Here is a 16,349-nt window from a genome sequence, read left to right as displayed (position 1 = left end):
AGGTCTTCTCCAACCTCACTGATGCTGTGATAGGAAACAAATCTGTCTTTTAGAATGCTGTTGTAAAAAAAATGTCCAAAAAATGAATATAATGTCAACATTCTGTTCTGTCCAAGCAGAATAATTTTGTCGTAATTCTTGCCTGTGGTATTAATAATGTCACCTTTTCAGGTGTGCTTAAGCATACTCAACACGTGGCATGGGAGGCCAGAAGAGAAATGGAATCCGCAAACATCGAGTTTTTTGCAGGTGAGCAATTTCTTGTTTCTCTTGAAATGTCATTTAGGAGTAGTAAGTTGTCTCTTGGTCCTAAGGATTCCCTTTTCTAGAACATTTAAACCAGAATAATCTTCACATAAGCATAAATAAGTCAAAAGTCCAGAAAACATCGTTGGAACTCTAGGAAAGGAACACTGCTGAGGAGACAGGTTCTTCAGAATGCTCTTTCTAATGAGTATTTCTGTTGGTCTGGTCTTGAAGAGCAGCTGTTCATGTGTGCAGCTCATTCCTGCACCAGCTCTGCTCAGATGATTTCAAATAGTTTATTTGTTTTCAAAAAGAAAATCAAAGGACTGGGAGATGACATCATCTCATGGATTTATCACAAGCTTTTTATGGTGAAGACGAAAGAGAGAGGTGAGAAAGTGAGGTACACTAGTGCAGGCTGTAGCCTTCCTGCTCCTGAGCATTCAGGTGAGCTGAGTGCTGGAATAAAGATGAAGGGAATGGGAGTGCAGCTATGCTGTGTTCAATAACAATTAGTGTTACATTAGAGCAGAATTTATTAGGGCATGCAGTCCTTATAATTTTCAGCTTTATTTCGCAGACATGCACTGACTCACAAGCAAAGACATTAAGTGAAAGTAAAGTCTGCAATGGCTTCTTTCCTATGGCAGTTACTGAATTTATTCTGAGTTTGGAGTAATTATTATGTAGCACAAGGTACAATTTCTGTTCCAAATCCTAGAAGACTGCACAGCTTCAGCATAATAGAATTACTGCCTTCAGCAGAACAGATTTCAGCTTGTTCAGGATTTGGCCTTGGAGAGCAGATTTATCAGTCTCCTACAAGTTCAAGAATAGTCTGCTCCAGTGTGTGGAAGTCAGGCAAGTGAGGCAGAGGGCCAGCATGGGTAAACAAGAATTCTTGCCTAAGCTCAGCTGCAGAAAGAAGCAAAAAAAAGGTGGAAGGAGGGTATGGGTTACTTGTGTGAAATGAAAGGATATTGACCAAACATTCAGAAGAGAAATTAGGGAAACTAAAGCTCAAATGGCACTGAAAATGTTGAGGGCTATAAAGACAAATATGAAGAGCTTTTCAAAAGTATGCTGGCAGCAAAAGAGCACATTTTCCGTAGGCTTTCCAGCTGCTCAGTGGGGCAGGAATTCTATTGACAAGGGCATGGAAAAGGCAGAGGTCATCTCTGCTTCACTCTTGGGTGTGAGACTTGCTTTCCCTCGTCCCTGAGCCCTCACTAGGGAGGTCTGTGAGAATGAGCAACTACCCACAGTAGAGGAAACAGTTTCAAAGCTGTTTGGACCCAGGTGTCTGTGGAACCAAACCCTGTGAATCCAGGGGAGCTGAGGGAGGCAGCTGATACCACTGCAAAGCCATCAACTCTCACCTTTGAGAGGCAGAACAATCAAGGGAACTTCTGGCAAATCTCACACTCAGCTTCAAGATGATCAAGAGAGAGGATCACGTTAGGATAGGTACCCAGCACGTCCTTACTGAGTGCAAATCCCCCAAGATCCAAATTCTTATCAAGAGATGAACTGAAATTTTGGACTTCCAACTGTAAAATCAGAGTAGAAAGGTATGAGTATTTAGGAAGTCTTATTTTCACTGAAGTAATTTTTCTTACATTAAAATGTTTGTTTTAACAATCAAATCTAATCAAATGTTAGATTTGATTGTTAAAAATCACGTGCAGCATAGATGTTTATAATTTAAAACTTCTTTTAGTGTTTAATTTTGAGAATAGTAAGAAGACTGTTGGAAAAAGTCCCATCCCCATCATATTGAAAGAAAAACACTTTACAACTACTAAATGGAAAACAGCTGTAGGACTAAATAAATTGCTTGGAAAGAATTAGGCACTACATGTTGTTTCTGGCTCAGAGATTGAACTATTGTGAGACCACCCAAAATACTTTAGAAATTAATTTTTATTACCCAGCAAAACTGGAAGATTGGTGTAGTTTCTCATTCATTACAATTACAATTCAAAGTATCAACTGCTTATTCAGGCCCAGAGAGTACCATGCTGCAGTGTCAAATTTCTTACCATAGCTACTTAAAAAAAATAGGTATCTAAAATACAAAATTTTAAAAAGCAAAAGCCTATTCTTCCAGAGACAAGTAAAAGCCACAAGAGATCACCAAAACACCTTTCATACCCAAAGCCTTGGCCCTGAAGTCATTCTGTGACTGAGCACATTTACATTAATATTCTGCTTTTTTTGATATCTGTGTGGCCATTTGATTGATGAAACCTGATTTGTGAGGCGCATTCTGTATGTTTTAATGCATTTACTTACATTTAAGGTTTAACACTAAAGAACTGTGACTGTTCTAGTTGAGTGCAGAGCAGGTACAGGAGACTGTGATGGTGCACACGGTGCCAGCAGCTACCTGGAGCACCTGCCTGAGAAACAGCAAAACTGGGTTAATTTTCCTTCTCAGCCCAACGAGGGATGCTGGTTCACATCTGCCACTGCACAGCTACATGTCCAGTCCATCAGGATAAAGACTTGGCTGCCCTAGACTGCCTGTCTGTGCTGTAATGAAAGCGCAGCCACTGTACAAGGGCAAAGTGCCACGGCACCTAAAGGAGTGAGGGCGTGTTCCTGTGGGGTGCTGGTGGGACTGAGGGCAACCTGTGACATTCAGCTGGCTCTTGGACTGCTGCTTTGATGGGAGTTATGGATCTGGCATTGTGTCTGTGGAGTGAGGAACCATTTTATTAGGAATAGCTGAGTATATTGTTCAATACCTTGAATTTATGTAAGCATCTATTCACATATGTGCTGGATAGTAAAATTGAAAGGAGGAACATTATTTCCTAATTACTGAATAGTTGGTGCTTTGTTCATGTAGTATTGAAAACATGTTTCCCTTACCTTAAGAAAAATACTGAGATTTTGTTTTATTGCCATATGACACAATATTGTTTGTAAAATCTGAAACTGAATGGCTAAGAACATTCATTTGAAAGAAAAAAATGGGAGACAATATAGATCAGGATTAATTTCAGTGGCTCACGTGGCATTTTACCTCCTTTGTTTCTTTTACATCAAGTTCAGAATTAGAAGAATTAGCCACAGGGCAAAAATCAAAATTGTTGACTGAGAACTTGACAAATATACTTTCTTTCACAAAAGGGTGCAATCAGGCATCTCTTCCTTTAAATACTTTCTTTTACTTTTATCTGTATGTTTGTTTTGCAGGGCTTTAAGTGACATTTGTCATTTTCTCAGTGTTTGAGCTAAATAGACAGCCACAGGACTCGGTGGTTTTTGTGTGTAGTGACAGTTTAGGTTTGAAAGTGTGGATGTTCCGTCTTGCACGTAGCCTGCATCACAAATGGAAGTATTTTGCCATAGAAATGGTTTTGCTTGTGAGGTGAGCAGAGCTCTGTGTATTTGTAAGAATATGTTGGCAGCACGATTTTAATATTTGGTTTCTTCTCTTAACAGGTGTTAGTGTCTGTCCAGTCTCTAATCCTGGTGGCAGAACCGTACTTCAATGAACCAGGTTACGAGCGATCGCGAGGTACTCCGAGCGGGACCCAGAGCTCCAGAGAATATGATGGAAATATCCGACAGGCAACAGTCAAGTGGGCAATGCTTGAACAAATGAGAAATCCATCACCATGTTTTAAGGAGGTAGGCTTTGTGAAAAGCAGTATTTCTCTTTTTTGAGCAGTAAGAATAATGCAAATGTTTGGTAAGACCGTGCATGAGATGTCTGTTTTAACCTGTGGCAACTGACTCCAGAGACTGTCTTGTTCTGAAGTGAATAAGGATGCACCAAACTTCACAGATCCTTTTCTGGGAAGGAGGAATGCAAGCCAAGTGGGAGTGACCTGAACGGGATCTTGGTGCATGGTTGGATAAAACATGGTTCACTCAGCTCAGCTCACTCCTCCTGTTGAGCAGGACCTTTTACATGGCCTGTAACTCCTGTTAGTCAGCCCTGCAAAGGGGCACTCCGTGCTCCATACTCTGCATACACAACAGGCAGTATCTTCCCAAGGATCACAAGTGATTTGAAGCAAATACTAAGAAATACTTCAGATACACCAAGATAACGCAAATACGAAAAATACCTTAACAGAAATTCCACAAAGCATCTGCACTAGAAACCTGTGCCTTTGAAAACAACTGTCTTGATGCTGCTAAAAGCAATGCTAACCTGCGTGCATTCATGCTGTCTTTAAAAAAAATACTGTAATAAATCAAATTGCTTAATTTGTTTACATTCCTGAAAATGGACTAAAGCTCACCTGTAGCATCATAGAAGAATTTAGTTATTAGGGCCTTCTCTCAGTGTCTGTAGTCCAATTCCTTTCTAAAGCAGATGAGTTACATCTCAGGGTCTTGAACTGTATATACAGCAAAGAGTTCAAGGAAAAAAGAGCTGAAGAAACACCAAGAGAATCTGTATGGGTATTAATGCAAAATGTTTGGTCAAACATGAATCATCTCACAGTATTACAGCAAATATTTCCGGAAAAACACATTTTACTCTGAACTGCTGCAGCTGTTGCCAGTGTTGAAGCATGAAACCATCTGTCAGTATCACCTATGCTTTCAATTGTCTGCATAACAAAGTGCTGAAAGAGCCTCATTATTTTAGGATTATGCACATTGCTAGGTGTGACATCTGAGATGTTGATCTCCCATCTCTTCCCTGGTGTTGTAAAAGCCATCCTGTGGAATGCAAAACCTTTTTTCATTAAAATTACTGTGTCTTGTGGAATAAGAAAATATTGACACTTTACCTGCACTACAAGTGTTAGATATTTTTATCCACATGCAGGTGAAAAAGGACGTGCAGTGTATCTGGGGGTGTTGAATTAATGAAATAAAACCTAGTGGTGGTTCAGCGTTACCTCTTAAATATTCTACTCAATAGGTAGAAGACCATGATAAAGATAATATCCGGACACATAATCTAATAAGTTCTGCTAATAGGTCTTTTGCTTCTAGCTAATGTAATGGTTTCACTTTGGCAAAAGGTGTTCTCAAATCACAGTAAAATTAAATTAATTGAATCTATAAGAAAGCAGTGGGCTCCCTGACAATAATGCTCCACGTTTCTTCTAACATGTACAGAAGTGAAGGATGTGCAGTATTACACCATTTGGTAACTGAATCCCAGCTTATTGTTACTGCACTTTTCTGTAAGAGTCTCAGTTAGTGGTGTGCTTACTCTGCAGCTCAGCTTTCACACTGCTGGTATGAAAAAGGCAGCTGTGGAGCAATGCTAGATTCCATCTGCAGCCCCATCCAAATGGAAATGCATCTCTCGGATTGTCTGAGCACCTCTTTGGGAGATTCCCTTTTTTGTTCGGATCTATAGGGGTTTTGTAAGGTTATCTTAGAAACCTTAACAGTGATGATACATTCAGTAACACAAATGGAAACTCATGCTGAAGATTGAGGTCTAAGAACATAGATCCTGAGATTTGTTGTCTTCAAAAATCTGAGCTGGCTTGTCTTCAGTGTCTTAAATGATGGGTAGGCTCGGGAGATCTAAACTGCCAGTCTTTGGGAGTTTTTCCAAGCTCCATTATGGATTTAAGGAATGTATCCAGAATTAAAGTCAGTTACAGTTTCAATATGCAGTTTCTCTTTAGACAGATAGCCCTGTTTTCTAACCTCTAGAGGGAAAAAATTTTTTTTCCTATTATGTTGCAATATGGCCAAGAACTCTGAGTGCTCAATAAAATTTCTTTGGTTTTATTGTTTCTTTCTCCATTCAGAGTTTTAGAAAGCTGTTTTAAGACAAAGCCAACACCAAGTAGAGTTTCACAACTTGGTGTGAGTGTTGATTGTTTGGATTTTTTAAACTCAAATATGTACTTCAATACCAGAATTACTCTTCAATGAAATACTGGCTCTCATCCAAACCGGGCAGCTCAACTACCATGTCCTGGGAATTCCAGTGTCCACAGATGTGCTGCCTCTGCCTGGAGCAAAGTGGTTGCATCCCCTCTGAAGCAGCTGTTATGAGCCTTCTCTCTGCAGATGCAGTGTTCCTGTGCTCATACTGCCCACAGTGTTTCTGCTCATCTCTTTTCTGGTGGGGCAGCCCGTGGTCAGTTAGAGGGGAGGACGTGGTGCTTCTGCTTACTCTGTGCTTCTCTAGCAGGGCAGGGCAGGGGCAGAAACAACAAAAGCCTTGGCACTGTCTCAGTGTTACTGCTCCTGTGTGAACTTCATGCCTGCATAGTACATCCAGCTTTGAACTGCAGAATGTGAGCAGCGCTCTGCACTCCCTTTTGCCTTTGCTCGAGGTATTTCTGGCACTGGTTGCCCTGCACACAGGTATCACTGGTGACTGCTGAAATGGCAGGCTGCACACAAACAGTGGATTCCTACAGACTGGAAGAGATATCCAAACCAACAAACTCCCCAAAACAGCATCAGCTGAATTCAGAACAGGGTCCTCAGGGCTTTTTCCACTTGGATTTTAGAAACCTCTGAGGACAGAAATTCCAATTCTATCTCCAACCTGGTTCAGTTCTGAATTATCTTCATACTTTTTCCTTATATTCAGTTAGACCCACAGAGGTCTTGCAAATTTGGTATTATTAAAGTGTGTGGTTCTTCCATCCATGTTACATGGGTAATGTTCTCTTGCAGGTCATCCACAAACACTTCTACTTGAAAAGAGTGGAGATCATGGCTCAGTGTGAGGAGTGGATAGCAGACATACAGCAGTACAGCAGTGACAAACGAGTGGGCAGGACCATGTCCCATCATGCAGCAGCTCTGAAGGTGAGACCTTTATGACAAATCTAAGTTTCCCAGTTGGCGAGAGATGAAATGTGTGTGCATTCCACTTCCTCAGTATTTTTACTACAAGTTGGATTTTCCTTTAGCAGCTATCCTGCCTATTCTTTCTATGAATATTTCTATAGGATACAGTGACCTGGAGATGAGTTCAGTTGGTTGGCGTGCTCATACCACCAAGGTTGTGGGTTTCATCCCCTAAGGGCCATTCACTTCAGAGTTGGACTTGATGGTCCTTGTGGGTCCCTTCCAGCTCAGAATATTCTGTGATAACAGGTTTTTTTGTTCACTCTGAGGGTGGGTAGGGGTTAGTAAAGTTGTATTACAACCAATTCCTTGCCAGAAAACAAGCTCTTAGAGTAGACAAGCAGTTAATAAACGGTGGTTCGCTACAAGCAGTCCTACCCTGTGTTAACTTTAATCAAGTTGTAACCATTATAAATATTTTCCACCTTCCTAGCCAAGTATTACCATTTGTGTATTTTGTGACCACACAGACAACAGTTCTATGTTTTATTTCCCCTGAGATGCAAACCCCAAATATTTGAAGGCTTCTTTTTTCTATTGCCAGACTTCCATTCTTTCAGTGTGACTGGTCTTCAAAATGAAGTTATTGTGATAGTATACAAATCTCTGCATATCTGTCTCTGTGACAGGTCTCATCATGAATTCTATATAAATTTAGTTTGACTGTATGACCTACCAAGTCCAAGCCAGTTTCTGCTGTCACCCCTTGAACACCATCTTTAATTTGTCCCTAGCAGCTCTTGCTAATTATTCTGTCATTAAAAGGAAAGTACCAGTCTTTAAATATAGGGGAGAAGTTGATCCAGGCATGGAAATAATACATTTAAGCCTTTTCTACCTACTCCTCATTTTGCCTCATTTGCCTTGTGAAAAGTGTTGTTTTAACTGTGGCCTTCCACGCTGACTTGTTCTTGTGTATGCAGCGTCACACAGCTCAGCTGCGGGAAGAACTTCTGAAACTTCCCTGTCCTGAAGGATTGGATCCAGACACTGATGACTCCCCAGAAAAATGCAGTGCCACAACAAGCTCAGAAGAGACCATGTTGCACGACCAGGTTAAACCCAGCAGCAGTAAAGATGTCCCCACTGATTTCAAGTCATGAGTTGCATTGACATGGACTTTGTAGACACAACGGCTTTGAAGCACAAGCCAAATATGTCAATATTTGTATGTAAGAAGTTAATTATGTAATAGGTAATGAAATTGAAACTATACTATGCCCTTAAGGATATACAGTTTAATTAAAAATGATCTTTTATTTACCTGTACAAGAGTGTAAACTTTTTTGTGCTTTTATTTTTCAATTGTGAGAACCACTGATTGGTATGTTTAAAAAGTTATGTATACAAAAAATGGATAAATCACTGATATATAAGGGAAACTACCTTAGGAAAGAATGTTTACTGAATGTTTATTATTTTTTTTTTTACTTGTAGAGTGAGGGCGGTTGTAACAAAGAATATATATTGGTCATTCTTACAGCTACTATTTAAAGTCAGAAAATTTTCACTGAATTTGATAGATTTTACGTTTGGCCATATAGTCATGCTCATATTTGATTCTAAAGAAAACCTCCTGTATACTTCAATAAACGTTAAATGGACATGATCCCTCTTTTATGATTTACTGGTACATTTTTTAAATAAACTGCCATAAAATACATTCTAGCTGAAGACTTGCACTTGTATGACTGAATTCATTACAGTCAACATAGTTAATTTTACACTTACTAAATCTAAAATGCAGATGAAGTAAATGCACATGGTTTTACCTCATGCCAAATTTGGACTTCTGAATTAGTTGGGGTTTTTTGGCTATTTTATGCAAACTAACAGTATTCTAAATTTCTTAAGGGCTATTCTGGAACAAAGTCTTTTCTGTATTGAAATGTCTGATTTTTACATACTCAGCTGTACTCTTACGTACTGACACGCCACACAGGACTCCAGTGGTCTGTAGTTCCTACTGTGTAGACCTTTCCAGTTTTATACTTGCAGCCACAGATCCCTAACTAAAAGGGTAAGAACTTTGCTTGATTTAATAATCAAGTTTCACTTTTAACATAACATGCATTGCTATCATTGTTATTAATTTTTGAGCAGTCCTTGAAGGACTAAAAAGTTAATACCGGTGTTACCTCAGACTAACGATCTGTGTGTGTGATAAATACTATAAATCAGGCAAAACCGAAAGATTTTGTTTTCTATTTGTTCTTTGTTTATAAGTATCACGCTGGAATTTTCTCACTTTTTGTTTTACAATGTATTATTTCTAATCATTAAAAACGGCACCAACTGAGGTTGTGTTCTTATGCTGATGGTTAACAGTTAGTTCTGATAGTCCTGACCGAAGAGCAGTTTTTGTGTTCTACTGATGGGTTGTGTTAATCTGAGGCCTCTTCTGACTGTCCATACCTCTCAAAATACCAGCTTGGCTACACCTTTGGAACTTCAGGGGTCCTTAGTCCAAGAGCAAAACAAGCAGCCCTGTGCCAGAGCTGCTGGTAAATACAAGATACAAAGAGCTTATGCCGCACAGTCCAAGTGTTAGAACTTCATCAGTGTTAAAAGAGCCCTGCATTTTTGTAGATGGGTATTTACCTACCTTCTATTCTTGTACAAAATGACTGTGATACTCCTGTAAAGGCTCCAAAAGCAAAATTAAGCACTGCCTTCCAATTATATTTGTTAGGCGTTTCCATTAGAGCTCTTCATTTACTGCTTAAACTGCCTGCCTACAGGAGCACAGTCTTTTTATAAAATCCAGGTACTTGTAATGAAACCAAATGTATTGAAACCGAAGATCCTCTTTAAACATGAAGACTTTTTTCTTTACCATTAAAACACAAGACTGAAACAAAAAGAACCCATCTTGCATTGATTTGACATGAGGAAGGTGGTTAACATGATTGTACCTTTACCTCCGGTGTGTATTTACAGTTTCATAGCAATGCTAATGTGAAGTCACTGCTGCTTAATTAAGCAGATGTAAACAGCTGCATGGGATATTAAACTCTAATTTGCATCCACATACCAATTATCCTTTTTTTGCTCTAACATGAGCTAGAATGGTATTATACCAAATTAATGCAGAGATTCAGTCCTTAATAACTTGCAACTGTGTTACAGTCTAGTAAGTAAATTGTGAACTTGGCAACAAATACAAAATACACATTTTTAGGTTTTTAAATACACAAGTCAGCTATGCTACTTGGCAGTAACATCACAGTAAATCCTATGAGGTTCAAATCCTATAAGGTAAGATTCATCTCTTACCATTTCATCACAGCAAATAGAAACCTGTACAGATATCTCAGTTTCTAACCCTCCATTCAGGTCCTGTGTTTTAAACTGCTAAGCTGATTTTGTAGAAAATCGTCTAAAATTCAGTGGAAGTTATTTTCAAAAGTGCAAAGGGCAGCAAGCTGCTTGTTAGAGCATTATGGAATTTTACTCCATGTTTTTTGGTGCTGCCTTTAGCCCAGGACTGACTGTTGACACTACAGTTCTGCAGTGTAGCGTGGGATGTTACCAGCCATTGGAATTGCTGTAGCCACTCTGCCAGAGGAAGAGTAAGGCAGCACAGAGTAAGCCAGGAGTGTTTCCTGGTGCTTCACAGACAACAGTGCCAGACTGGTGCAACCACAGTGTCTGTGGAAGAAGAAACAGCTCGGCAGTCCCTGAGACCTTGTGCTCCACGAGAGCAAAGCCCTTGTTCCACTGACTGCTGCACATGAAGGACTGCCCTGTTCTGCAGCTGCAGCCACAGCACACTGCATGTACAGACAGCAGTGATGGTGCCTCTGCAGGATTGGATGGTTTCCTCTGGAATTTGCTCCAGGTAAACGATGTGCATAAATGTACAGATTAATGCTCCTCTGTAATTCTGCCACTCCTATACAGGAAAAAACAAATATGACAATCTAGGAAAAAAAAGAAAAAAATAACAAAATTTGAAACATAAAAGCTGTAAACGACTTCCAAGTTTCAGTCCAGTAATTACATGTTAAATGTTCAGGTGAAAGCAGAATAAAATGTGTGACTATAGATCGACTGGATCTGCAGTGACCTGTGTGGCATTGTTGGTTGGGCTTTGTTCCTGTTTTTCTTCTGTAAATCTTTCCCATGAGCTCAAGGTGGATACTGTGCACCTCTACCAGCCCGGTGAGGAGACTCTGCTGCAGCCACGGGTAAAATCCTGCAGCCACTGGGCTGTGATCACTTCCATGGAGCTCCACTGTGAGTGTGCCAGTGCTGTGCTTGGATGTTCTATTTAGCAGCAGTGGAGCATCCACTCTTTGCTTAAAAAAAAAAAGAGAGAGAGAGAGCTCCCATAGAATACAGGAAATGTACCGTGCTATTTTTGATGGCTCTGTCAAATAGGGCATTCAGTTTCTGGCAGGATCACATTGTTAAGAAAACATGACTATAAAACTGTCTCTTTCCAGCTATGTCATCCATTACTTTTCTTCCTCAAAAGGTTTCTGGTGGCTCTTTAAGAACTGTTCTGTTTTACGTCCTGAGGAAAACAACTTGATAAGCAAACTGGCATATTATTGATTTGTCTTGTAAACCCATAAATACCAGAACACAAACCCAGATGTCCTACATTTAGGCCAGGACTAAACTATGTTATTCTGATCCCTGTGAAGGATATTTACTTAGGCTTAGATTTTTAGTTGGAATTTCTCAGGCAGGCCTTCATTTTATAACTCCATGCTGCCTTTGTATTAGTGTGATTTACAGGTGTTTCCTTTTTTATTTCTCTAGAAGCCTGTCACTACAACTAGACTCACCTCCTTGGACTGTCAGCTCTCTATAGAAAACAGAAATTAAAAGCATTTTACAAAAGGAGACAGATTTTCATTCTTCTCGCCATAAGGAACAAGTACAAGGTGCAGAAGGTATTTCAGATCTGCTTCTCAGGGTGTTTCACCAACACACAGAGATATCTATCCATGTATAAATGCATCTGCCCTGGCAGTTATTTGTCTGGAAAATGTTTCCTGAGCTATATTTTTCCTCTCCTTTAGACAGTGACAGCAGTAGTAGGAACAACTGGGCATTTATATCACAAAAATAAGCATTCTGAAATATACTGAGCTGAGTGGGGGTAAAAGTAAGCTCTACAATTTCTAAAATGAATCCCAGGTAAAAACATTTTAGTTCTCCAGAGATTTGGTTGTTGCATTGTTTTATTCTCCTAAAGCATGGATGCAGAAAATACATTATCTACCCACTGAATTACCATAGCAGAGCTGCCAAATAATCTCACCACTGCCTCTGTTTAATAAAAGCTCAGAAAACAAATCCCAAATCACAATTCTCTGTCTTGACTGAGAGAATTCTGCATATTGTGACCTGTCATCTCTGCAAACTGCAACCTCTTCTCTGGTCTTCTTGCCTCAGAGCCTGAATTATGGCTCTCAAAAAAATAAGGTGCTCCACTTAGTTCTCTAGGTATATTAATGCATCTTCCCCTTTGTGTTAAGGGTGCAAATGTGGAAAATGAAAACAAACTGAAAATATCATATAAAAAAAATTGAGTTTCCCATCTGTCAAGATTCTGTGTTCCTTCATTAAGGATTTTCTTATTTACTGGGAGAGCAAAGGGGAAAAGCAAAATTTGGAGGGGTTTCCATCTTTTCTGTTTTCATTAAGATACTTAAATAAGCATGTGATTCAGAAACAGAATACCAGTAGAAAATGTCTTACAGTCTATTCCTAAGCAATGTCTTGGATGTCTCTACAAGTCCTGTTCTCTCACCTTGAAATTCTAAGTTTTCAGCCACGGAAAACCTTCCCCTATACCTAAATTAGGAATAAGTACATTAAGGCAAACTTCCAGAACTTTTCCAATCAAAACTTCTTCATTCATTCCAGAGTTTTGAATTAATAAACTTATTTCTGCAAGTATTTTAAGCAGCTTGTAAGAAGGTGGCCTTAGCCAGATTCTGGTGCAGCTGATTCCAAGGCTGGACTACGACAGCTCTGCAGGAGGGGTGCCAGTGTGGTTAACTCAGGTTGTGACCAGGCCACCGTCATCGCTGGTGTGCAGCCAGCCCAGCCAAGCAGCAGCGCTCGCGCGTTAGGGAACCCAGGGCCAGATCCCTGTGCACAGTGGCTGGGAATGGTCTGCAGGACGTGAGTCCCTGCTCCATCCCGGCTGTAGCTGCAGCTCAGGCTGTCCTGACAGCCTTGCAGCTTCTTGCTGGCAATGTAGTGGGGCAGTGATTCAAGAGGGAACAGAGGTGCGATGGCACATCCAAACCTAGCAGGCAGCAGCAGGATTGCTGGAAAGGGAATGCTGTGCTTGCCAATAGGACGCATCTTCTCAGCCACCAAAGAGTCACGCTGCACATCTCAACTGTATTTGGAGGCACTTTCAACCAGAGAAACTTGATGTGATAGAACTCACAGGGGCTGGCCTCCAGCAAAGCAGCAGTCACAAGAGAAATCATGTAACCATCTGGCTGGCTGAATTTTGCCATAGCATGTGGGATTCTGGAAAAGTCCCAGAGCATTATAGAAACCTCAGACTAAGGGAAAAAAGATTCAATTCTACACATCTCCCAGTTGCCTCATGGTCACTAAAGGCAAGAGTGTGCAGGCTTGTCACACAGACACTGAAACGCTGCTCCAGTACAGGTCCCTGGGAGACTTCAGTGTCAGCATCATGAAGAGTCTGACAGACACCACCTGATCCATTTGACAGAACAGGGAAAACAAGGTGGAAATTACATCCAGCTATTGATTTAGCTCCATACGAATTTCACTCTAGTTAAAGAAACCAAAACAAACAACACTACAAATGTACACTATGTACACTCGGACTCAAGCAATTGCTAGTGATGAGAACAAATGGTGACTGAAGCAAAGGTAAGCCAAGGAACAAAATACCTTTTGTATCTGCACTGCCTACTGAGGTTGTAAACCTCCTTTCACTTATTTCTAGCTCTCTCTCCAAGGAAATCATTCACGTTAGAAAAAAATAGCCAGATGAACAAACAGCAGGGAACTGAACATCAATAACTGGTATTGGAGGAAAAGCCAAGACAGGAAAGTACTGGTAGCAGAAGTCAGTGGGGGACAGTGCTGAAATTTCTTGATTGCATATAGAGAACTGCAGTAGAATGCTAAATTCAACGCACGCCTAATGGAAGACTCAGATTAATCATTTTAACAAAAATGACACGGTTAATACTGCTGTCTTCCTGAAAATGTTAGTATGGCTTGTGTATTTTTAATCACTACCTTAAATACATTTTTGCTTTACTTGCAAATGCCTTTTCATGCACAGAACCCAACAGCAAGTTATTTTCCATTTCCAAGTGTGCCCTCAAAGACAGTTGTCCCATCAATGTCACTGAGGACAAGGCATGACTGTAAATTAATCCAGTTTTCATTTTTCCCCGATAGTTCATTTTACACATTTCAACAGAGTGAAGGGCACCAAGGCTCCACTGAGGCAGCAGAACAGTGCTCAGTGCCCAGCATCCATCACAGCCTGGGATTAAATGTCCAAAAGCAAAGTGTAGTTGATCTGTCATACAGAAATTCTTCATTCTCAAATATTACATCTTGTGACTGATACAAAGTCTCCATGCAGATTAAATTGCCAGTGTTCACCTCAACCTTTGCCTTCTTTTCAGCAGAGTGATTTTGTTCCATAAGACTCCTGGAAAAAAAATGCCACTGTTTACATTTTTCCTGAATTGAAGTTCTTCCATAGTTGAACAGGTTTTGCCTTAATGGCCTTTGGGTTTTAGTTCAGTTAAGATATGTAAAGAAAATATTTCAGAGTTCGTATTCAGCATCTTCTTCTCATCTTCGTTTAAGCCTTGGTGTATCACTTGTTATTTATATGATACATAAGGAAAAAATACAGCTCTGTATGAAGCTAAAGAAAATGTTTCAAGTCATTTTAAGACCTGTATCAGAAAAGATTATTTGCTCCATGCTTTCCTGTTAAAATACTATTTCCCCATTCATACGACCATTCTGTATTCTAAGTTCTCTGCCCAAAGTCAACTGTGTTCCAGAATCAGAGGAATGGTGAGCAGGAGGGACAGCTGGAGGTGATCATCCTTTAGCCTGCTCCTCCCCAAACTGAACATGTGCCTTCCTTGAGGACTGGGACTCCTCATGGAATGTGTGATCCAACTTGCCATCATGATAGTTCTGTGCTTCAAGCTGATTTCTTTCTCCCTTTTGTCTCTAGTTCTGTGATGATGTTACCATGGACACCCCAGCATTTATAGCTTACTTCAGTTACAAGACATAATTTCTACTTCTTCATTTACTCACAACCAAAACCATTTTATAATAACTGAAGAAAATAAAAAGGAGGAAAATTGAGCATAGGTCATGTTTCACTTTTTAAAGGCTGGCCATTTCCAGGTTCTCTCATACTTGCAGTAAAACCATTAATCTTCATAAACTCATTTTGTCTAAAAGCAGAGATAATACATTCTTCCATGTAAATCACTTCATTGCCATGACAGAATGATGTCAGAGAATCGAAATAGGTGATACAATAAATTTTCCTTTTGGAACATTGTTTAGCACTAAAGGTTATGGGGGGCAGGGGGAGGGGAGAGAGGAGAATGATTGTCAGCGGCTAAACAGTAAAATTTTATTTTAGTTTTCATTAAATAGACCTAAATACTGTATTGTCACAGACACATTTTTACAGACTAAGAAAATATACACTCAGCTTAGAAATGGTGCAGTAAGAACCCAAAGCCTCTCTAGAATAAAAATCAAGCTCTAGCTAATAGTTTGTAAAAGATGATTAAAATAATAATTAACATGGCAGTTCTTAATTTCATCCCTTTTTAAAGCACAATTTTTGAAATTCAGGGCTTCACGTTCACCATTTGTACAGGCATATATAGTTGAACACAAAAATTCCTTAAACTGAAATTACCTTAGCATCTCATTTGGCTGTGTGCATAAGAATCCTCAAACAAGAAAGCAGTGGTACAGGAGAGAAATAGAATTTTATTTCTCTCCCTCCAAAAGCAAGCAACTTTTGTTTGAATTACAGCCTATACCTTAATCAAAATGCAACTGCTATCAGAAATCCTGCAGCAGCCTGGTAGCACAAATGTATATATATGGCATCATGGCAAATGGAAAGATTGGGACCAAACCTAAAAGTCAAAGCTGTTACTCCCCATTTCTCTCTGTAAGATTTCAAGTCAAGGTTTGGAAGAAATTGCTGGTTTTGGTTTGACTCAAACCTTTTCGTTTTCTATTTGCTCTTTTTTATTTCTTTGGAGAAAACATGAAAAGCA

At 39.8% G+C, this 16,349-nt stretch overlaps 1 protein-coding gene and 1 long non-coding RNA gene across 5 annotated transcripts in view; one reads left to right on the top strand and one right to left on the bottom strand.

Moving 5' to 3' along the window:
- Nucleotides 1–9,349, top strand: part of BIRC6 (baculoviral IAP repeat containing 6) — a 173,386-nt gene extending 164,037 nt beyond the window's left edge. For all 4 annotated transcript variants that reach the window (XM_063390687.1, XM_063390688.1, XM_063390686.1 and 1 more), the window contains 4 exons: nt 172–249; nt 3,700–3,888; nt 6,874–7,008; nt 7,974–9,349. In XM_063390687.1, the coding sequence (XP_063246757.1) occupies nt 172–249; nt 3,700–3,888; nt 6,874–7,008; nt 7,974–8,153 (582 nt within the window). In that variant the 3' untranslated portion in view covers nt 8,154–9,349. The remainder of the gene's footprint in view (nt 1–171; nt 250–3,699; nt 3,889–6,873; nt 7,009–7,973) is intronic.
- On the bottom strand, nt 1,134–6,867 carry LOC134547110 (uncharacterized). Its single transcript, XR_010079374.1, has 3 exons — nt 4,509–6,867; nt 2,542–2,648; nt 1,134–1,796 (listed from the first exon to the last, which is right to left on the bottom strand). It is a non-coding gene; the product is annotated as an uncharacterized LOC134547110 (long non-coding RNA).
- Nucleotides 9,350–16,349: the final 7,000 nt, after the last annotated feature.

This window comes from Prinia subflava, chromosome 2 (genome assembly GCF_021018805.1).
Source record: "Prinia subflava isolate CZ2003 ecotype Zambia chromosome 2, Cam_Psub_1.2, whole genome shotgun sequence".
In the NCBI taxonomy this organism is placed as follows: Eukaryota; Metazoa; Chordata; class Aves; order Passeriformes; family Cisticolidae; genus Prinia; species Prinia subflava.
This window is presented reverse-complemented; position numbering and strand designations above follow the sequence as displayed.